The sequence below is a fragment of the Amblyomma mixtum genome, chromosome 7, assembly GCF_055824585.1.
Source record: "Amblyomma mixtum isolate Tamu chromosome 7, ASM5582458v1, whole genome shotgun sequence".
Classification (NCBI taxonomy): domain Eukaryota; kingdom Metazoa; phylum Arthropoda; class Arachnida; order Ixodida; family Ixodidae; genus Amblyomma; species Amblyomma mixtum.
In genome coordinates, this window is record NC_143018.1 from 59260403 (window position 1) to 59283016 (window position 22614).

The 22614-nt window shown below is 51.3% G+C and overlaps 2 protein-coding genes across 15 annotated transcripts in view; one reads left to right on the forward strand and one right to left on the reverse strand.

Moving 5' to 3' along the window:
- Window positions 1–8974, reverse strand: part of LOC149336191 (uncharacterized) — a 416214-nt gene extending 407240 nt beyond the window's left edge. For 4 of the 14 annotated variants that reach the window (XR_016284203.1, XR_016284201.1, XR_016284202.1 and 1 more), the window contains exon 1: window positions 6558–7085. The gene's annotated coding sequence lies outside the window, so the exon portion shown is untranslated. Of the gene's footprint in view, window positions 1–6557 lie in introns of all 14 variants that reach the window. The other 10 variants (XR_016284210.1, XR_016284209.1, XR_016284204.1 and 7 more) reach the window with 8 other exon arrangements.
- A 9125-nt stretch (window positions 8975–18099) lies between these two features.
- Window positions 18100–22045, forward strand: LOC149336201 (uncharacterized). Its single transcript, XM_089552720.1, has 3 exons — window positions 18100–18139; window positions 18261–18411; window positions 21324–22045. Exons 2-3 carry the CDS (start codon window positions 18279–18281, stop codon window positions 21494–21496), a joined length of 306 nt encoding a protein of 101 aa, XP_089408846.1. The 5' UTR covers window positions 18100–18139; window positions 18261–18278; the 3' UTR covers window positions 21497–22045.
- The last annotated feature ends 569 nt before the right edge of the window (window positions 22046–22614 follow it).

The window sequence follows — 22614 nt, forward strand, 5'->3', positions numbered from 1 at the left end:
CGCTGCTTCGTAATGCTAACAGGGCGCATTATCACCTGCGTGATACTCCGTCGCGACAGTCCCGTTCCAGTTAACTCGCCCGTTAGGGTTAACCCTGGGAAGCCCTGCGGAGACCTGTTGAGCCCCCGTGCCGCTCCGGACGGCAGGAGAGCCAAATAAGAGGCAAGAGCCGCCCCGGCATGACCTGCGCGCGTCCAACCTGGGCTGCTGACACATCGGGCAAGCTGTATCGAAGCACCCGCGTCGAATACGCTAGCCGCTAGGCCACAGGTCCGGCAGTGGAGATATAGCTTCCAAGGGGCCTTTTTGGTAAACACATTGGGAGTACCTGTTGCACCATAACACTGGGCACAGGGCAAGGGAATCGCTGCCAGAGCCCATCCCGTCGGCGATCGATTGTAGCAGGAGCACGCGGCCGCAAACAAAAAAGACGAAAAACTTTAGGAGACAATGTAGAGCTGGGGAACATGAGGCGGCAGCGTTAATGGGTTCACAGCCATGTTCGCGGAATCGGTCATTCGCTGCATTTATAGGCTCCAGAGAGCCCTCATGCCACCACTGGCGCAGTGGTGAAGAGGTTAAGCGATGCGCCACTGCCCTGCGATGACCGCAGCTGCCACCGGTGGGGCTTCTGAGGTCCTGGGTGCTATCCCCGAGAAACCTGTCGCGACCAATCATTAATTTATCTATCAGCTGTCACGGTGGGAAGTTTGCTCCCAACCCGGTGGGCATGTTCTGATCACGCCACAGGGTAACGTGACCTAGGTGACCCACCTAGGTTGCCGGAGCGGCCAGCTGCTCCAGTTGCTCCGTCTGCGAGGTTTCAAAAGGTCGCCAACGAGGTGCCGGACTATTTTACCCGACATAGAGGTACTAACGCTCTCGCGGTAAAAAAAAAAACCGGTAAAGTTAAAAAAATGCACAAGACCCCATCGACACAGAAAAAGAGATCAGGTGTCCAGCCCCACTGAAAGACAACGGGCGAACGATTCAAACAGTAAACAAAAGAAGCAACAGAGACGGGACGCGGGCAGGAGCGCAAGCATTCTAAAGAAAGTACTGCCAAACACGACGAAAGAGCAAAGGAACGCGGATCAAAATTTAGGGGGCACTTTGCGTACAGGCGAAAGCGTTTTCCGCACCACTTTGAAGGCCTCTGTGGCACTGGTGACGTCACCATTGGAGGACATCACACATAATTAAGTACTAATTACTAAGCAATTACAATTTACTAACGGCTAATTACTGATTAATGACCAAAAGTATTTCACTGCTAATTAATGACGCTTAAGCTCCGCCTTTAGGAGCAGAACGCGACAGCATCTTGTAGCGCTGCCGGGTAGTCCATGGAAGACCGCAATGCTTTTGTAATCTCGGTGGACTCCTGAACCGCACCGTACAGGAAGGGAGTAAGTGCGAGTCAAAAGAGAGAAAGAGAGGCCCTAATGAAGAAATTTAAATTGGTATTTGAGGAAAGGAAAAACGCAGTAACTGTCTCACATATAGAAGGGAGGACATGGGATCGAAAGAAGAAAGTGAAAGAGGGGCCGTAATGAAGAAAATGTAAATTGCCTTTGAGGACAGGAAATTACTCAGTAACTCTCACATATCTCTAGAATTTCGATGAAGGCGAAATCCTAGTGGACCGTGTACTGTGCGATGTCAGTGCACGTTAAAGAACACCAGGTGGTCGAAATTTCCGGGGCCCTTCACTACGGCGTCTCTCATAGCCTGAGCTGCTTTGGGACGTTAAACCCCAATAAACCAAACCAAACCATTTCTGTGTGGACACCCGTCAAGAGCGTGACACCTCTGCTGACAAGCTTCTGTCCACAACACTCTGTCAACAACGATCAGGCATTAAAGACTTTCGCCTTAATACAGAATAGAGACGAAGATGAGACGGCAGGTTAACACGGGGACCCTGCGACGAAAAGAAAGCGCAAGTCCTCCGGCCCAGCTACGCATAGAGAAAATGGTTTACGATTTTTGGGCGTTTAACGTCCCAAGGCGACTCAGGCTATGAGAAGCGCCATAGTGGAGAGCTGCGGAAATTTAATCTAAAAGCAAATAAAGTATTGGTACGTTTAGGGATGTAACCGAAAATCTGAAGAAAGACCAGAGGATATATCCGCCACCGGATAGATCCCTGAGTAAAAAGGAGTCGTACGACTGGAGAAGCCTCCAAGCTCGAAATTTCTTCTCGCCCCTGTGGAGGAGTTGGGCGGGTGCCAGAGGGCGGAAGAGGGACGGCGCACAAACCGAAAATTGTAAATTTTGCGGCCACGTGGCAACATTAGATCACATAATTTGGAGATGCGTTCGTGCCCCAGGGCACAACGCGATTAAAACTAGCGATGAATGGGAGACCACGCTGAGGAGCTCCGACGAAAAAACTCAGCGCTTCGCCGTCCGCCTGGCGGCCGAGGCTGAAGACCTCTTCTCCTAGACGGGATCGGATGTCCTCCGGCCGCGGTGCGACAGACTGCCTCCCCGGACGCCTGCGTGCGGATCCGGAGGTGGCTGCCGCGCCATATTCGGCGGAAATAAATGTTCTTCCTCCTCCTCCTCATCCCCTTCGGGTTGCTTAACATGCACTGACATTGGACAGCACACTGGCCTCTTAATTCGACCGCCGCGGCCGAGATCAAAACCCCGTCTTTCGGGATGCAGCCGAGTGCCATAAGCACCGAGCCACTGCGTCGGCGCAGAAAGAACAGACCTACGCTAACGACCTACAACAATGAATGATGAATCAAACTTTATTTTCGCAAAGAATGGGGATTGATTAAGAAATTGTGACTTGGGCACTGCGTGGTCTTTCCTGGTCCGGAGATTATTGGCGCTCGCGGTCAGCGTCGCCTCCTCAACCAGCAGAATCGGGTCTTGCAGGATCACGACGCTCAGAAGTGTCTTCCGCTGTTCGGGGGACGTATTTTTAATTTTGGCTTATATCGGGTTTTCTAAACAGCCCTAATTACAGTTGTACAGTGTGTCCAGCTCCCCACGCCACTTACATGCGGATGCATTGTGTGTTAGCCATGTTTTGCTATATACTTAACGACATAGATATGTGCTTGTCTCCTCCAAGTTTATGGCTTATGGGGCTCAACGTCCCAAAGCAACTATGAGGGACGCCGTAGTGCAGGGCTCCGGAAATTTCGATCACCTGGGGTACCTTGGTCTCTGTGAGTGTTTTGTGCAAGAACTCCCGCCGATCCAATGCAAAAAGAAAAGAGCAGGTAAAAACTGGGGGGCACACATGCGATAGCGGTAATCCATTATTTCCCGTATATGCGCAATTGGCCATTTTGTGCTTCAGATCCATAGATCGCGGGGAGCATTCATGCCACTCCTGCCGCAGTGGTGCAGCGGTTAAGCGATTCACGACTGCAATGCGATATCAGATGCTGCCACCGGTGGCGCTTGTGTGCACCAGCAATTTCTCCCCGCCAATCAATAATTTAACTGCTACCTGCCGTGGTTGTAAATTTGATCACAATCCGGTGGGCAGGTTGTCACCGGATGACGTCACAAAGTCACGCGCTCTTAGGACGACCATGGCCCACTGCTTTTTCGCTGAACGCAGAAATGGCGCAGTAACTGTCTCACAACTCGGTGGACGCTTGAACCGCGCCGTGAAGATCGGGTGTTCACCGTGATGTGAGACAGTTACTGCGCCGTTTTCTTCGCTCAAAAACCAATTATCAATTTTTTCGCCGCCCAGGAAATCAGAATTTCTGCAGAACGGAACCCTTTACACTATCACGTTAAAAGTGAATACGTGGCGCTCTTTTATGGGTACAAGGAGTAGAAGAATCGAAAGCAAAGCGGGTAGCCACGAGGGCTCCCGCAAGGAAAAGAACCGAATCGCACCGTCCTCGTTTGCACGCCGGATGACTGGCCACAGGCCACAATGTGCCCGCGAGTGAAGAGCGCAACGTGCCCGGCTAGAATCGAACACGCTCTCATGCCTGGCGCGTGACGCAGGCCGGGGCCCCGATCTCCGACTACGCCAGGGGCGATGGTCGGTGGGCACGAACGCCGCGAAAACCGTGAAAGGATAACTGTTGCGTGTGCGAGTACCAGTGGAGTAAGAGCCGAAGCACCGATCGGGTGGTGTGAAAAATCCGTCATCTTAGTACTGTGGGACGGTCGGGGTGGCGGAAGCTGGATTGAGGGAGGGGATCCTAGTCGAGCCCCTGTAGGTTTTCCCTGTCTCAGACGGTCTGAGATCGCCCACAAAACGTTCTCCGTGGTGTGGGAGTGCGCTCGACGCCGAGGGCCCACTATTGGTTCACTGAGTGCTCGCCCTTCAAGGAGGCCTGAAAAGGAACTCAGGATCAAATCAAACCAAATCAGGTCAAAATCCCTGCTGTCCCCAATCCCACCCAAATCCCATAACCCAATCCAACTTCCAATTTCCCCTCCATTTGCCCATCCCTTCCGTTACTTCTCAAAGGAGATCAGGGGAGTCTCCCCGGACCCGCTCCCACGGTTGAGGGTCGCTACAGTAGCATTTTTCCCTTTTATTTTTCCACCCACGGGTGGTGAAATTACAATTTGCCTAGGGGCCTGTCCTTTTATTTTCAAATTGGGTTAAGCCTGTTGTACGCATGTGGTGCAGGCAGGGGCTTATTATTCTTATTTCCTTTTGGTTGCCCCAACCTATCGAATGTCAGCGCATCATACGGCTGCGTCAGCCTGGCTGAATGCGGAGCCCTCAGCGGAGCCCGGGCTATTTCGCGCACGGCAGTTACGCCGGAACTAGGCGTAAGACGCGAAAAAGTGCACAACGTCCAGCGGAGACCGTCCTTTGATAAAGGGGAAGCCCAATCGACCGCGACTAATCAACCGCCACAAACTTCTACCGCCCAAATGACGCAGTAACTGTCTCACATATTCCCACCGAGATATGTGAGACAGTTACTGCGTCATTTCCTTTCCTCAAAAACCGATCTTTATTTCAATTTCATTTCAAACTGTAGAGGCCGATGCACTGCGCAGTGCACGTTAAAGAACCCCAGGTGGTCTAAATTCTCCGAGCCCTTCACTATGGCTTCCCGCATAGCCTGAGTCGCTTTGGGACCTTAAACCCCTCGAAAAACAAAAGAAAAAACAAAAACATCGAAACGCCGCCGCCGCGGCCAGGTTCGAAACCGGGAACTCCAGCTGAATAGACGAACGCAGTAATCACTGCAGTGCTGTGTTTCTGCTACAGCGCTGTCAACGCATGCAGCGCAGATCTCTGTCACTACTGCCACATAGCTAAAAGCGCGACTGAGGTGTCCATTGACCCAAGGAGCGAGTTACGCGCCTTTCCTCAAAATCAATGCAGTCGACAGCTTTGTCAACCCCAAAGAACGCAGTGAACGCCGGCGACCGACTGCTCCAGAGCCGCGTTTGTGCCACAGCGTCGTCACGCATCTCGAAATATACTTTATTTATACTGTTCTTGGGACAAACCCACAAAACCATTTGCTGTGTTCTGCGTCTCGCTTATGAAACAAGATTTATGAGGGTTTAACCTCCAAAGTGACTCAAGCTATGAGGGACCCCGCCGCGGTGGCTCAGTGGTTATGGTGCTCGGCTACTGACCCGAAAGACGCGGGTTCGATCCCGGCCGCGGCGGTTGAATTTCTTTGGAGGAGAAATTCTAGAGGCCCGTGTACTGTGCGATGTCAGTGCACGTTAAAGATCCCCAGGTGGTCGAAGTTTCCGAAGCCCTCCACTACGGCGTCTCTCATAGCCTTAGTCGCTTTGGGACGTTAAACCCCATAAACCAAACCAAACCAAAACCGTAGTGAGGATCTGCGGAAATTTCAACCACCTGGAGTTCCTTAACGAGCACTGACATCGCACAGTAGACGGGCCTCTAAATTTCGCCTCGATTGAAATACGACCGCCGCGGCAGAGATCGCACATGCGTCTTTCGAGTCGGCAGTCGAGTGCCATTAACCACTGGGCCACCGCGGTGGTTTCGCCTAAAACAAATGCGAAACACACCTTGTACAGCTGTCGCTTACCCTATCGAGACATTCAGCTTTATTTTTATTTTTTTCTCCACTACGGCGTCCCTCATAGCCTGAGTTGCTTCGGGACGTTAAACCCCAATAAAAAAAAATTCAGCTCTAATTTCGAATGGACGCAGTAGGGTGCCTCTATGCACACCACTGCCACTGTAACATGGGACATTACAATCAGTGGTACTCGAAGGAGCCATCAATCACTTTTGAGATGGCGTTGCTACCATATCACCCCCCCCCCCCTTTCTGTGTATCGCACAAGACCTAATGAAAGTACCCAGCACCTTTACTTTCAATGCTGAAAACTTCCTTGGGGAATGCAAAGACGCTTTTGCCTGACGACACCACAAAGAACGCCTCTGCAAGAGACTTGAATAATGCTACGTTTCCATACCACCTCAGTAATACTACACCACCGATAAGTAACGACGTTTACTGCCCTAGGGCCCTCAAAAACGCACGCGACGTTGTTGAAGCAATCGCAAACGCAAGTGAAGCGTCATGCTGATCCCAGCTGATCCCAGCGCTCACCTTTCAGTGGCCGTCACTGAGCATTTCCAAAACTGACGGCGTCCGTCCAAACTGGGGGTGCTGTGCTGGAAGACGGGAATGGGCCCGTTGTCTTCCGATGCGATGCAGCGGAACGCGTAACACAAGCGCAGAACATCAACAGCCTTCTCAGTAGGAAGCTCATGATCGACTGAACAAAGAGCTATCGCAGAGTCAGCGTCACTCCCGCTCGTGCCTCGTGCTTCCCTCGTGTTCGAATCACGCTCACGAGCCCACCCTCTCTTCCTTTGCTGTGCACGTGGACGCGGAGGAGCACAAGCGCCCCTCGCGGCGGTGAACGGTTCCGGCAGCCTGCTTCCAGTCGCGTCTGTTGGGACCAACTCCTCCGAGACTGCAGAGGAGGCCGCAATAGCTTTAGATAGAGCCAATACCCCCGCTGATATTATACTTAGCGACTAAAAAATTAAGTGCTGTTTAACTACTGCTGAACCTGGTGAGAGACCGAAAGCTATGGTTTATCGGGCAACTATGCGGGGCTTGGTGTCTGTAACGTTGAGGGCGTTCCGGACACTGGATAGGTAAAGGTGGCAATTAATGCTTGGTCGCGAGAGTCAGCTCACCCATTGGACGCTGCGGCCTATTACAGCAGTGGCGCGTGTATGCCACTCGCCCACTGAACTGGAGTACACGGGTTCGAACCTGACCGTGGCGGCCGCGTTTCGATGGAGGCGAAACGCAGAAGGCGCCCGTGTGCTGTGCGATGTCAGTGCACGTTAAAGATCCCCAGGTGGTCGAAATTATTCCGGAGACCTCCACTACGGCACCTCTTTCTCTCTTCTTTCTCTCCTACCTTCCTGATGATCGCCGTTCGGTATGTAGCCGAATGCCTTTCGGCCACACCGGGTCTTGTTCAGACTTTGCAACACGCTCGCATGGGACACGTTGTCAAACGCTGCCTTCACATCGAGGGCTGTGTATCCCTCGAGGCGCATGCCTCGTTGCTGGCTTGACGACCAGTTCGTGGAGTTGAATCATTACGTCTTGGGTGCCGAGATTCCGGGCTATGACTTTGGCCCGCGCGGTGCGCCTCTCGTCGTCCCTGCCGGGCGTCATGTTGCGGGGAAGGGGTTTCGTCTGAAAGGTCGTCTTCCAGTCATCCGGACGGGCCACTTTGATGGGTACTGGCTCGATCTGCCATCCTATCTTGAGTAGGATGGCTCGTCCGTGTTCCGTGTGACTGAGCCGGATTGTTTGATTAGAGTGGTGGGCTTCGATGAGCTCCTCCACCGTGTTGTGGGCGCCCATGCACTTCATCACCATTCCCACGCAGGACGTGAGGGAGATGGGCTTCATGTTGTCTATCATGAGGGCCTTGCCGGGCTTTGGAATGAAGCGGACCTCGGCGGCCTTCCATTAACCACCATTAAGCCCCTTGCCTGCTGCGAGCTGCTGTGTTCACCAGCGACTGCCCCGTCCAGCCACCTTACAGCCTGCACCGGGTGCTACGCTCAGTGCTTGAAGCAGAGATACGTCCGCCTGCGGGACGGGGAGGGCTTCCCGGAGCGCGACGTTGCCGTGGTGAGCTGCACCTGCGGGGACCTGGCCTCTGGACCTATCGTCTGCAGGAACGCTGGCAGCGGCTGCGCTTTGGCGCGGCCGCCGCTGGTTCCTCCTGCCAGTAAGGTCACGGCTGCCCTTTTTGCATTGGCTGCTACCTTGCTGGCCTTTTTCCGCAAGCGACCACCCAGGATTGATGGAACGTAGCGCCCTTGGGATTGAACGCGCCGAGGGCCCCACACGTCCAAAGTGGCGCTGAGCAGAAACCACCGTGGCTGCTTCTGAAGGAACGACCTCTTCCTGTGCCGGCTCCCTAATATCGAGATTCGACAAGGACCAGAAGCGCGAACTATGTCTCGTGTAAATTTTGTTTTGGCATCGTGATGACGATTGTAAGATTTTTTGTAAATCCTATGAGTCGTTCGCTGATCTGTCTATTACCAAAAATGGTTTAAATATTAAGGCGGAAGCCTTTAATGCCTCATCGTTGTAAGCAGGAGTTGTCGACAGAAATGTCACGCTTTTCAATTGGGCGAAACGGTCGTGACGTCACAGTGCGCGAATTTCAAACAGGGCCAATTGTACTTTGGCTACTAACCATGCAACCAATTAAAGGGATCGTATAGTGATGCTCCAAGTAAGTGGGACTGAGTTTAGTTCATTGCTTACTTAACCAATTAGCCTAATTAACCTTTCTAGTCAGACCAGATAAATAAATAAAACCGAGTAGGAAATTGGCCGAGCTCGGGAATCGAACCCCGGTCTCCGGAGTGCGAGACGAGCACGCTACCACTCCGCCATGCCAGCTCAATGGTTTGGAATGAACAAAGGCGCGTCTAGTGGATACGGTGTCTTCGTTCATTCCCATCTTCCTCCCTTCCCGTTACAACGAGGTTTAGGTGTCCACCGAGATATGAGAGACAGATAATAATAATAATAATAATAATAATAATAATAATAATACTTTATTGCGCCAAATATTTAAAAAAATGTACAGAAATCCGGCCTGCCAAAGCCTCATAGGGCTTGAGCGGCAGAGCCCGACAGGCAGCGGAACCGCGCAGACATACACACAGGCAAAAAAAAAAACATTCAAAATAACGGACATCAATTTAGTATGACGGTGAGAACAAAATAGACACAAGACTCATGTTACATGAAGGAAAAAAATCCTCATCAGATTAAATCGCAAGGAAGAAAAACCAAAGTGGTATGACAATACCTCAGATCAGTGCAATAAATACAGCAGTAACCAATGAAATCACAAGATTTACTTGACAGGTGGTAAAGCACATGCATGATGTCGTAAACCCTCTAATTAATGTATCGCAGCATCTTTTTTATTTTGTATTTAGTTTTTGCCCGGCGAACACTTGGAGGTAACCTGTTAAAGTGAAAGGGAACGTAATAATCTCTTAAACGCCTTCCATATCTTGTAGACCGTCGGGGAATACAAAAAGGTTCCTTCGGTCGAAGAGACCGTGTGGGAACATACGGAATCTTATAGTCACTAAGCCAAAAATGTTTCAGGACGGCACCCTCCCGCAACAATGGAAAACTGCGAAAATGATACTAATCCCGAAACCCGGAAAAGCACCGAGGCTCGAAAACCTTCGCCCCATATCGCTGACGTCCTGCGTCGGCAAGACCATGGAGCACGCATTGCTTAACCGCTGGCAAGCCCACTTAGAGCACAAAGGGGCATACCCACCATCCATCATAGGATTCCGCCCACAATTGTCCACGCAGGACGCAATGATACAACTGAAGCACCACGTTCTTGATGGCAAGACGAGAGGCACCAAAGCAATTCTCGGCCTCGACCTTGAAAGCGCGTTCGATAGAATCGCGCACTCGGCGATCTTACACCAGATATCGCGGCATAACCTAGGTGTACGCACGTACAACTACGTTAAAGATTTCTTGACAGACAGGCGAGCTGTTTTAGTGGCAGGGGACCTCCAGCTAGAAGAGCAAACGCTGGGGAGCACCGGCACCCCGCAAGGCTCCGTCATCTCGCCCACGCTCTTCAACCTGGTCATGATCGGCCTAGCAGAAAAGCTACAAGAACTGAAAGACGTCCGGCACACAATATACGCCGACGATATAACCCTTTGGGTGCACAACGGCAGCGACGGTCACATCGAAACGGCACTGCAACTAGCAATCGAGACAATAGAGGAATACCTAGAGGGTACGGGTTTACGATGTTCGCCGAAAAAGTCGGAACTCCTACTCTACCGCCCCACGCAGAGGGGCAGACCACCCGGGAGTGGTCGCAATGCGGCAACGACAAAGCGCGAGTACGAAGAGATCAGACTACGTACGAGAGACGGAGCAACCATCCCGATAGTACACACAATTAGGGTCCTCGGCATGATAATCGAGGCCAACGGCGTCAACGGCGAAACGATCACTAAATTAAAGCACAAGACAGCTAACGCCATGCGAATCCTCAAGAGGGTCACTAGCAGAAGAAACGGAATGAGGGAGGAGAGTCTCACACGACTCATACACTCTTTCGTCATTAGCCATATTGCGTACGTTGCGGCATTCCACAACTGGTACAAGGGAGAAGAAGCCAAGATCAATGTCCTCATTCGCAGGGTGTACAAGATAGCACTGGGTCTACCCGAGTCCACCAGCACGCATCGCTTGCTTCAGCTCGGACTTCACAACACGCTTAGCGAAATCGCCGAGGCGCAGCGCACTTCACAACTGGAAAGATTAACGGGAACGACAGCAGGCCGCCAGATCATGGAAAGTCTCGGCATCCGTTACCACGTACAACAAGGCCAGAAAGTCGCCATTCCAAACGCGATCAGACAAACGCTAAGAGTCGACCCGATTCCACGAAACGTCCACCCGGAACACAACCGGGGAAGAAGAGTGGCCAGGGCCAGAGCTCTCCTGCACAGCCACGGAGACGATACGGGGACAAGGTTCGTTGACGCCGCGGAATACGCAGAACGCTCGCGATTCGCGGTTGCGGTCGTCGATTCGTGCGGCAAAACGCGCATAACGTCAAGTGTAGCGTGCGAACGCGCAGAAGAGGCGGAGGAAGCGGCGGTGGCACTCGCCCTCACGGATCCGACGTGCACCGTGGTTCTCTGCGACTCGCGTCAGACGGTTAGAAACTTCGCCAAAGGATGGATCTCACAGAGAGCGGCCCGAGTCCTGAGTAACCGACAAGTCCAGCAGGAGGTAGAATTCCAAACCAGAATTCAATGGTTCCCGGCGCACATGGGAGAAGTATCGAGGACGTATCGCAACCGCAACGAGACGGCACACGCCAAGGCGCGCGAGCTCGCGAACCGCGCCGGCGACCGTCGTCCGTGGAATAGCACCAAAGACTGCTTGACCAGCTACAACGAAATTACCAAGGCCATCTGCCTAGCCCGCCGAACCTTCCCTCCGCCCAGCGACAAGCTGGACAGGGCGCACGCGGTGACCCTCAGACAACTGCAGACGCTCACGTACCCCAACCCGGAACTATACCACAGGCTTTACCCCGGTACATACCAGACAAATATATGCAAGGTCTGCAACGCCAATGTAGCCACTTTAACTCACATGCTCTGGGACTGCAACAAAACCCTTCACGGTGCTAATTCCGGAACCCTCCCGCCGCGGTTGGCCGCTGCCTTGCGCAGCCTCAGCCTCGGGGACCAACTCTGGGCCGTCCAGCAGGCCCGCGAGGCGACGGCGAGGCAGCGCCTCGACGTCCCCACGTGGGAGACCTAAGGCCCCGTCGGCGAAAGCTCTGCAGGACTATGAATAAAGTTGTTACCAACCAATCGTTTCCATCAAAAGGCGATCAAAATCAGGTAGAGAAAATACTTTAAAGAGATCAGAATTGGAGGGAAGGCCTAAATCATAGCCGATATTTTTTAATAAAGATCGTAGGAGAGAATTAATCCTGCACTTCCAGCGAACTGCACAGTGACCATAAATCGTTATGCCATAGCGCAGTATGCTATAACCAAGGGCGTTTACGATAACTTTGCGTATTGAAAGCGGCATGTAGTACCTTATGTTGTAAAGCACACAGGAGACGGTTCGGAGCTTTTTACAAACGTGGGACAAGTGATCATTCCATGAAAGAGCACTGTCAAAGTATAATCCTAGGTATTTCACTGTATTTGTATAGCTCAAGGGTACACATTGACATTGGGAACAATCAGATCCGTGCAAGAAAAGGTGATGGTTTAAATCTACCTTCTTCATCGGGCTGTGAAAGCATATAAGCTGAGTCTTAGAGCTGTTAACTTTAATTAGGTTGTTTGAGAACCAGTCCATAGAAATTATTGCTGCAGCTTGAAGAGAAGAAATTGAGTCAGAGTAGTTCGGTGACTGGGTTACAAGTACAGTATCGTCAGCGTACTGGTACAGGCCTACAGGAACAAAGTTTGAAAGGTCATTCACGTAGACGTTAAATAACAGGGGACTAATTATAGAACCTTGCGGGACGCCTGCTTTAATTAACAAAGAAGCGCTCTTTGCCCGGCCAATGGAGATATATTGCGTTCTCTGCAGTAAAAAATTTTCCAAAAGCGAAAGAAACGCTCCACGGAAGCCTAACTTGGGTAGTTTACACAATAACACACTGTGACACACGCTGTCAAAAGCCTTGCTGACATCCAGAACGGGCCAGTCATTTCCTTTCCTCAAAAACCAATTTACCGACGAGCAAGGCATAGAGCCGAACGGGCGATGGCGTTCAATGGACTCCCTGGCAGCGTTGCAAGACGCTGTCACGTTCCGCTCTTAGAGGCGAAGCTTAACACCTTAACCACACATCAGTGACACAAGCAGAAACACCACGCTTAAGGCTTTCGCCTCACCGCACGTTAGGTCAACAAAGTGCCCCCTGATTTTTGTTTAAATTGTTTAAATTAATAATTGTTTAAATTGTCTTAATATAATTCATCTAGAAATTTTGTGGTTGGTTTCGCGGATATAATCTTCTGTAGGCCACGAGAAGAATGTATATAATATATTTATTGTTGAAGTTGGTCTCTTCTGTATTCACTTAAGTCGCAGTTGTAGACAGCGCCTGTCGCCTCTAGGATTGTCGGTGGCGTCGAAGTGCTAGGGAGCCACAAACCTAAGCAGTGCAGGTTAACTGGCAAGGTATTCAATGCTGTTAACTTTTAACAGCTATATACTGTTCAGTATACTCGATAGGCATTCGTAGAATGCGTGTCATACATGGCTCAGTGGTACGGCGCGACAGCTGATGAACTGATGAAACAGCTGGTGAACTGTCGCACCTGCGTTCGGTGTGCCGGGGAACGCCAGATGGCTGTGAACGCGCAAGTATAGTGCCTAGAATATACTGTATATTCTAGGCACTATAGCGCAAGGAAGTGTGCGGATGAGCAGCCAGCTGACGATGTCGGCATAAAAAAGCGTGACCTTCCAATGCGGTCGTTAGTGTGGAGTGGGTTCATATGTGCCTTCGTGGTTCACACGCGTGTGCTTCGCTGTCTGAGACACAAACATTGCTAACGATTACGTTACTTGTTAATGCGAAATTTGAGCGCAGCTCATCAGCTGTTTCAGCTTTTCGATAGACTGAGGCAAAGAATTCGAATAAGACATTTATGTATGTACAGTTACAGACAACTTGTTATTTTTCACGCATTTTCCTTCTTCAAGAAATTTTCTTGAAGGAACCTTTGTGGTGGGAGAATTAGATCGATAATATGCTCGACTTGTTGCGCCAATGCCTTGTTCTTAAAGACGAGGTCTATGCAAGTATTTCGAGAGGTTGACACAGCCGAGGGAGGCGTTACGAGCGAGAGAAACGCTTATGCTCTTGCATAAGCGTAAGAAATTCCTGTTTGTCTTTATATGTATGTACATTAAAGTCCCTACCCACGTTGCCACCCTGGCAGGTGGCAGTAATGGTTGATCGCAGGAGTTCGCTCACTGTTGTCAGCGCTAACGTCCGCGCTGCTGCTGACCAGCGCCGCATAATTACCGATGATTTGACGTAGATAGCTCTCCAAGGGCTGTCCTTTGCCCTTTCAGGGAACCCCCTAAGGGTTGCCTCGTGTCACGTAAGAGGAGGCAGGGTGTGCCCCCTCTGCCTTGCTTGGCAATGAATTTTTCCACCACCACCACACACCGAAGCGCACGGAAGATATCCTGGTTACAGAAAGTAGGCCTCCTTTGTCCCCCATTTGCACTTTGTGCCAAGCTCAAGCAGACCCAGGGCACATCTTGTGGGAATGTGCCAAGTACAAGGGCGCACGAACTAAAAGGAACATACCGTCCTTTGCCAAAAGTAGCCAGGCTGCATGGTTTGCTTGTGACTCGTGTATTCGAGCCGCATGCGGCTTCCCTAAAGACCAGAAAACGTTTTGAAAAGTAAGGAAAAGGGTACGCCTTTCCAACCGAGATTTACAGCTTTTTGAGGGGCAGAAGCCTGGTCACTTTTGGTCAACGTTCATGGAACTAAACTCCATTAACGTTGCTTTTGGTATAGGCTTTCCATTTGCGTTCCCTAGGCTGGCCTTTACAAGATGCTCGGGAGACTGTCTTCTCTCGTGGGAACCGCGAGGAACTCGCAGCAGCACACAGGATTTTCTTAGACTTGCTGGGTTCAGTTAGACTACTGGGTGTGTTATAGTACTTTTAGTGCGGATTCCTGTCGGCTACTGTGAATTTTTATCTATATGAAGTATCTGTTAAGGCGAAAACCTTTAATGCCTCATACTGTCGTTAGCAGCCGCGTCAGCAGGCGTGCCGACAGCCGTGTCGGCAGTCGTGTCGACAGCCGTGTCGGCAGATGAGTCCGCGTTTCGAGTGGTGTCGACCGAGATATGCGAGAAAGTTACTGCGTAATTTCCTTTCCTCAAATACAATTTTCAGTTTCTTCATTACGGCCCCTCTTTCATCTTTCCCTCCCACTTCCTCCCTTCCTGTACGATGCGGTTCGGGTGTCCACCGAGATGGAGAATTACTGCGCCATTTCGTTTCATCAGAAAGCGTTGCGTTGCGGTGGTGGCGTTCCGTGGAATGCCTGGCAGCGCTACAACACGCTGTCGCGTTCCACTCCTAAAGGCGAAGCATAAGCGTCATTAGCGGTTATTGAATATCTCGTCATTAATCACTAATTAGCCACTCATTAGTAATTTGTCATTACTTCGTCATCAATTATCTGTGACGTCATCCGGTGGTGACGTCACCAGTGTCACGCAGACAACAAACCGGTACCTACCCACACCTGCACAAACTACACAAGATTTTCCCTACACAACATGCAGACGAATGTCCGTGGTGTCAGGGTAAACCTAAACTAGTACATGTCACATGGACCTGCCCTAAGGCAGACTTAGAGCCAAGAATAAACAACCCGAGAGTGATGCAGTGGGAGCACTTGCTGGCCAGCGAGGACGAGGAAGCCCAACTATTTCTTGTGCGCCGAGCCACGATGGCAGCAGTCAAGTGCGGCATCCTGGACCAAGGATCAACCACGGCGCCTAGTGACCCGTAAGGGTCAAGAACACCAATTTATTAGCAATAAAGTTTTTATGCGAAGCATATTGCTAGAGCTACCACTCACGCCGTCAGCGTGGGACCCCTAGACGTCACACCACGTGACACCGTGACGTCACACCACGTGACACCGTGACGGCACACCACGTGACACCGTGACGTCACACCACGTGACGCCGTGACGTCACACCCCGTGACATCGGATGAGAGAGGCGGCCTCCACCTAGCGCCGTCGCCGTGGGACCCCTAGCCGTCACGCCACGTGACACCGTGAAGTCGTCGTGACGATGCCATCGCACAGACGCCGGAATGTCCTCGAGCGGCATTCCCGCGCATTTCGAACGCGCGTTCACACTCGGTGTAGGTGAAACGCTCGCTCCACCGGGCAGGCAGACGCGGCTTCCGTGGCAATCCAGGCGCTCACCCAACGCGCGTCTCGGGGTTAGTCGGCGTTCCGCTGTAGCCAAGCATGCCGTTGTCTTCCCCCACGACGAAGGCTTCTAGCGGTTGTATTAAAATGACCAAGTATGCAACCAAGGAAAGCCATGTATTACCAAGCCTAGCCACCAATATGCTTCGCATCTGACTAGGCTTAACCTCTAAGCCTCAGCCATAATTTTTTGCATCCATCCTAGGCAAAGTGGTGCGGAAAACGCTTTCGCCTCTACGCACTTTAGACAAAGTGCACCCTGAAATTTTTTTTTTACGTTCTCACAACCGTCCTACGTGGAATTTTTTCTCATTTGTTTTCAGAGCGGCCGCGCAAGTGAACGCAAAAGTCGCTCACCATTCCGCAGCTGATTTTTCCTTGGTTTGATTTAACCTTGAGAAGCACAGCATAGAAACAGATTGACTTTGGCAGACTGACAGATTTGGACATCGATTTGAACTAAAATCAATGTCCTAAATTGGTTTTTGGGGAAAGGAACTGACGCAGTATCTGTCTCACATATCTCGGCGGACACCTGAACCGCGCTGCAAGGGAAGGGGGGAAGGTAGGAGTGAAAGAAGAAAGAGAGAAAGAGGTGCCGTAGTGAAGGTCTCCGGAAAAATTACGAGGAATAGCGGCTAAAGCGGTGAAAGGCGAAAGCCTGAGTGCTGCGTTCTGCCACGCGATTGTTCACCACGTTCTGTTGGTGCATTAATTAACTGCCAATTAATGACTCGTAATCTTTGCCTTTAGGAGTGGAATGCGACAGCGCGTTATAGCGCTGCCAAGGAGTCCTCGGAACGCCACCACCCGTTGGCGCGATGCGTTGCCCTTTGAACGCAACGCTTTTTGAGGAAAGGAGATCGCTGTAATTCTCTGTCATCTGGGTGGACACTTGAACCGCACCGTACAGAAAGGGAGGAAGTGGAGTGAAAGGAGAAAGAGGGGCCATAATGAAGAAAATGAAAATTGTATTTAAGGAAAAGAAATTACGCAGTAACTGTCTCGCATATCTCGGTGGACACCAGTCGAAAATTATATTTGAGGAAAGGAAATTGCGTAGTAACCGTCTCACATAGTTCGGTGGACACCCGTCAAAATTCGCGCGCAGTGACGTCTCGACCATTTCGACCACTCTGAAACGCGGACAAATTTGCTAACACGCCTTGGTCAAGACAGTATGAGCCATTAGAGGCTTTCGCAGTAATAATTTCGACCTCCTGGGGATCTTTATCGTGCACTGACATCGCACACCACACGGGCGCCTCTTGCGTTTCGCCTCCATCGAAACGCGGCCGCCGTGGTCGGGTTCGAACCCGGGAACTACGTCTCGGTAGACGAGAGCCTTACCACTGAGCCACCGCAGCGGGTCGATGGCGTCCGTCAGATTCGTTTGATTTGATCTTGACTGGTTTGGACGAAAATCGATGTGCAACCATAATTGAGCGTGCCCGAGACGATGCCGAGCTCTTAATTTGGTCCGGGCCATTGCTAAAATGCTATCTCTACACCTTTTGCCCTAATTCTTTCTTTTCACTAGGGAAAGTGTCTGTATGTGCGAATGGACAATGATAAACTGACCACGGCTTCTTTATTCTTGAAACATAATACCTAATGCGCATTAGTGGGTAATTGATTGTGCTGCAGGATTACTAAAGGCGCGTGTAATATTTTAAACGGAAAATCGTTAAACATACTTCAGGAGAGTGTGGACTGTGTACCGTACATAAAACGCACCCCATTAATTCGATGTTGCTATCCCTTGAAGCCTACCAACTAGAGACGCTGTTTTCTGCACAGCAGGCAGCTGCTGAGTCTGGAGATGCTTTTAGATTTTATCGCTGGAATAGAAAGAATTCTCTTTAGCTTAAAATGCAGAGTTGTAGAACAGGATGACAGACTATAGAAACGATGGCGTTTCGTTTCTTCATTTGGCGTCATTTGATGACCATCGTCCCTTCGAAGACGGCTACGATGAACCAATCCGCAAGGAGAGGAGGGGGTGTGACGTCGAGGCCGCGTGGCGCGTGCCAGCAAGTTTTTGGAACGCAGCAGACGGACAGTAGCGAGCCTACGTGTCGGACGCAGGCAGCCACGGCTCTCGTGGAAGGTAGGCGCTCCAGAGATGTTCGAGGTTGCGAATCCTGGCTGTGCGTACGAGATAAGGCCGGCTGTCTGACTCGCGGTTCCAGTGCTGGAAGTCTCGGGCGACTCGCCCCCTATTCGTGCAGCGGTTCTCGGGTACCCCGATGCCTGCGCTTCCGCTGGCATCGAATGACACATCACGGCCCAAGCGAGCCGTGCCATGTCCACGTCATCGGACCTTCCTGGCTGCCTCTCTGCACCCTGCATTGACGGCAGCGTCCCTCGCTGAGTTTTCAGGTGAGCGTTACCTGTTGGAAATGCGTTTCTGAATGTGGAGAAAGATTTTATTATCTGCGTATAGAGTATTTTCGTGCGCTCCTTCGAATTTTCACAGTATGTCTCGCGCTTCACATTCTTCTTTCTTGTCCACCGTCTTTTCCATGCTTCCTTTTCGCGCATTCTCTTGGCCAGTTGTGACAAAACTAACGATTTACCGTACGATTTATAGGGGGTTTACGTCCAAAAGCAGCTCAGGCTGTGTGGGACGCCGTAGTGAAGGGTTTCGGAAATTTCGACCACATTGTGCTCTTTAACGTGCACTGACATCGCACAGGACAAGTGCTTCTAGAATTTCACCTCCATCGAAATTCGACCGCCGCAGCCGGGATCGAACCCACGTCTTTTGGGTCAGCAGCCGAGTGCCATAACACTGAGCCACCGCATCGGCTATGGGTATTGAGCATTAGCAATATCGAACGCATATTGCGTCGTTAGCCATCTTCGCTACATGTGGTACAGATTTTCCGTTATATCTGGAAATCTATTTTTTTTATATGCGAACGTATACAGCGCAAGAAGACAAATAGTTTGACCTCAATTAGTTTGCCCCTAATGAAAAGTTTAAGTTTCAAGGAGTGACGGTTTGGGGAATTGAAGGTCGTCGATGCCAATCCCTATGATGGGCTGTGCTTTGATTCGACTTGTAATCATACGCTCCATAACGCACCGAATCGTTTGATACCACTCCGAACATTCTGCGCCAATTAGATGGTTAACAGTCTGTGTACCTACTGGTCCCACTTGACAATGTGTTTGATACTAAGACGACTTTGAGTAATGCGACTATTAGATCTAACGCTTTCAATATCTAACACAGGCGCAAGAAAGAGTGCCTGCGCAAACACAGTGTATGTGTTTGTTAGAAGACGCCGGTTTGATCCCGGCCGTGGAGGCCGAATATCGATGAAGGCAAAACGCAGAAGGCGCCCGTGTGTTGTGCGATGTCAGTGCACGTTAAAGAAGCCCAGGTGGTCGAAATTTCCAGAGCCCTTCACTACGGCGTCCCTGAGTTGCTTCGGTAGGTTAAACCCAAATAAAGCAAACCAAACTATTTCTTGTCTTGTACGTGTTGCTATTGCACTGCAGTCCTGCGTTCGAAGTATTTGGGAATCCGCCTTAGCCTGTCTCTGTAAGAGATCCTATATGGAAGAAGGTGGCATGAGGCGTCCCTCAGCGACGCTAGGGCAATGAGGTACGCCGTAGTGGTTGGCCCTGGATTTAGACCACCGGGGGTCCTCCGACGTTCATGAGCCACCCAGGTGCCCATGTGTGCGCTAGGAACAACCGCCGTGGACCAGGAAACGCTTTCGTCTTAAACACAAACAGTGCGCCAGGAAACGCTTTCGCCTCGCAGCACTTTAGGGTCCCTTGAATTTTCTTACCGTTATTAGACATTCGCTTTTCTTTCTGAGCATTCGACACTTTTGGACTCCCCTTGTTTGGTTTTCAGTTGGTTTTTGAGGAAGTGACGCAGTAACTCTCACTTGGTGGACACCTGAACTGTGCCCTAAGGGAAGGGATAAAAGAGGGAATAAAGAAGGAAGAAAGAGGTACAGTACTGGAGGTCCTGGAGCAATTTCGACCACCTGGGAATTTTTAACGTACACTGACGTCGCAGTGTACGTTAAACCTTTTGCGTTTCGCCTCCATCGAAACGCGGCCGCCGCGGTCGGCTTTGAACCCGGGTATTTCCGCTGGGTAAACGAGCGCAGTAACCACTGAGCCGTCGCGGCGGGTCCCCCTGTTATCAATTTTAGAGCGCCGCTCTTTGGCGCACGTTTCTGCGTTTCGCGGCGTCGCCGTTGTCCGTTGTATGCAGGAGTGGACACCTTAGTCGCTCTTTAAGCAGCCGAAATGGCTCTTAGGGTAAATAAATGAAATAAATGAATGTCACCCCCGATTGTTTCCGACACTTGGTGCCCACTACACCGACGGCGTTTCGACCGAACGAGCTGTATACTCTGTCGCTTAATATAGACTGGCGCACGTAACTGTTCACCGATCTAAGAGGCATCACCGCACTGCGTCAGAGGGCAGGAGTGTAGGAGATGGGAACAAAAAAAAATTACCGACGATTACGTTACTTCCTAATGCGAAATTTGAGCGCAGCAAATAAGCTGTTTCACCTTTTCGATAGATTGAGGCAAAGAAATCGAGCAACACATGTATGCGCTATCACAGAATTTTTTTTTTATTTTTCACACGTATTCGCAATTTCGGCTCGGGCGGTGCACATATACAGATCCGCCGCCACCGATCTGGCTCTCTGATTGCCACCGCACAGGGCGAACGGCAGCGGCAATTTCGGCTCGGGCGGTGCACATATACAGATCCACCGCCACCGATCTGGCTCTCTGATTGCCACCGCACAGGGGTTGCATTGGAGGAGGAGCGAAGAAAGGAATTAAGTTCGAGCCGGCGCTTTGACAACCGGAGACTCGCAGGAAGAGGGGGGAGGGGGGCGGCGTGTACACCCAGCGGCAAACGATGGGGGCAGAAGCGCGCGCAGCAAGCGGACAACACGATAAAGGGAGGAGGGAAGAGATAGCAGCGACTGACTGATGCCGCTGACGCCGATAGTGAGTCAACCCCAGCTGCGGATGAAAGGGGGGCGGAGCTGGTTACGAGGCCGACGCCGACGACAACGCCGACGACGACGCGAAACCCAGGAACGGACGCCAAAGAGCTGCGCTCTAAAAGAAGACAAAGGGCAGGCGGAGGTGAGGGAGACGCAGAGCACTGCATCGCGTGGATGACCGGGCAGGAGGGATAGGGAGCGGAGAGGGGGGGGGGAGGCTCGGAACAGAAAAAACGAAAGAGAAAGGGAATGTTGCGCGATCCGTTGCGAGAGGTAGCGTGCACGTGCCCAGATGCCGTTCGATTTCGGTGCCGAGCAGCCGAGGCATGCAGACTGTGCTGGTGCTGCCTTGGTTCGTGGCCCCTGCCCCAGGAGCAAGCCGGGCCGAGTCAACTCTTCGAGCTTCTCGAATCCGAGGTCACGGCTTCTGGAACCAGCCGTGTTTTGCTGACGGTACTGAGCTGACCTGACAGAAGCGAGCCAGGACGACTCGACGTGGTGCCGCTGGACTTAGCCCTATTCGAACAAAACACCACCGCCGGCACCGCGACCCGACCAAACACAGCCTGAGAATGTGAGCCGCGCCTTAGACGTGTTCATTTTTTGTACCTTTCAGTGCGAATGTGTTTTGTATCGCGTGAACGGTTCGTAAACGTCTATTACTTCTTTAGTGTGCGCGTAGCGCATCCACGGCTGTTGAGGTTCGCCATAAACGGGCACTACGTTTAGCGAGAAGGCACCTCATTCGGCTGTAAACGTCATGGAGCAGTTCCTTAAGTACTGGTGAGCCGTCACGACATGGCTCCTTCCCCGCACCGCCTGGTAGTAGCCGCATATAACGACAGTCTCACACGACCGCCTTCCTGGGAACGTGGCCTGGGACGCGAGCGTCACCCGCGCGTGCCTTTGCCTGTAGTGGTGATGAGCATACGTGGTCGAACTCTTTCTCGCGCCTCGTGATGCGCTGTTCCGCCTCAACCATACATGACATTGGGGTAAAAAATTCAGGGGGCACTTTGACTGTTTAAAGTCCGTAGAGGCGAAAGCGTTTTCCGCACCACTTTGCCTATGTTACACTGGTGACGTCACCACTGGATTACGTCACACATAATTGATGACGAAGTAATGACAAATTACTAATTGATGATTATTAACTTATTAATGACTAAGTACTAATCGACGGATAATTAGGCGTAAGCTTCGCCTTTAAAACGCGACAGCGTGTTGTAGCGCTGCCAGGGAGTCCACGGAACGCTACCACCCGTTCAGCGCGATGCCTTGCCCTTTGAACGCAACGCTTTTTGAGGAAGGAAATGGCGCAGTAATTTTCTGTCATCACGGTGGGCACCTGAACCGCACCGTACAGGAAGGGAGGAAGTGGGAGTGAAAGAAGAAAGAGGGGCCGTAATAATAAACTGAAAATTGTATTTGGGGAAGGAAATTACGCAGTAACTGTCTCACATATCTCGGTGAACACCCGTCAAAACGCGGACACATCTGCCGACACGGCTGATAACGACAGCATGAGGCATTAAAGGCTTTCGCCTTAATACCTGTAGTAAGTCGACGAGCCGGGTAGCATC

Coding starts and splice junctions, on each gene's coding strand:
- LOC149336201 (XM_089552720.1), top strand. CDS start 18,279: ATGCCTGCGCTTCCGCTGGCATCGAATGACACATCACGGCCCAAGCGA. Junction 18,412..21,323: donor GTCCCTCGCTGAGTTTTCAG/GTGAGCGTTACC, acceptor GCACGTGCCCAG/ATGCCGTTCGATTTCGGTGC.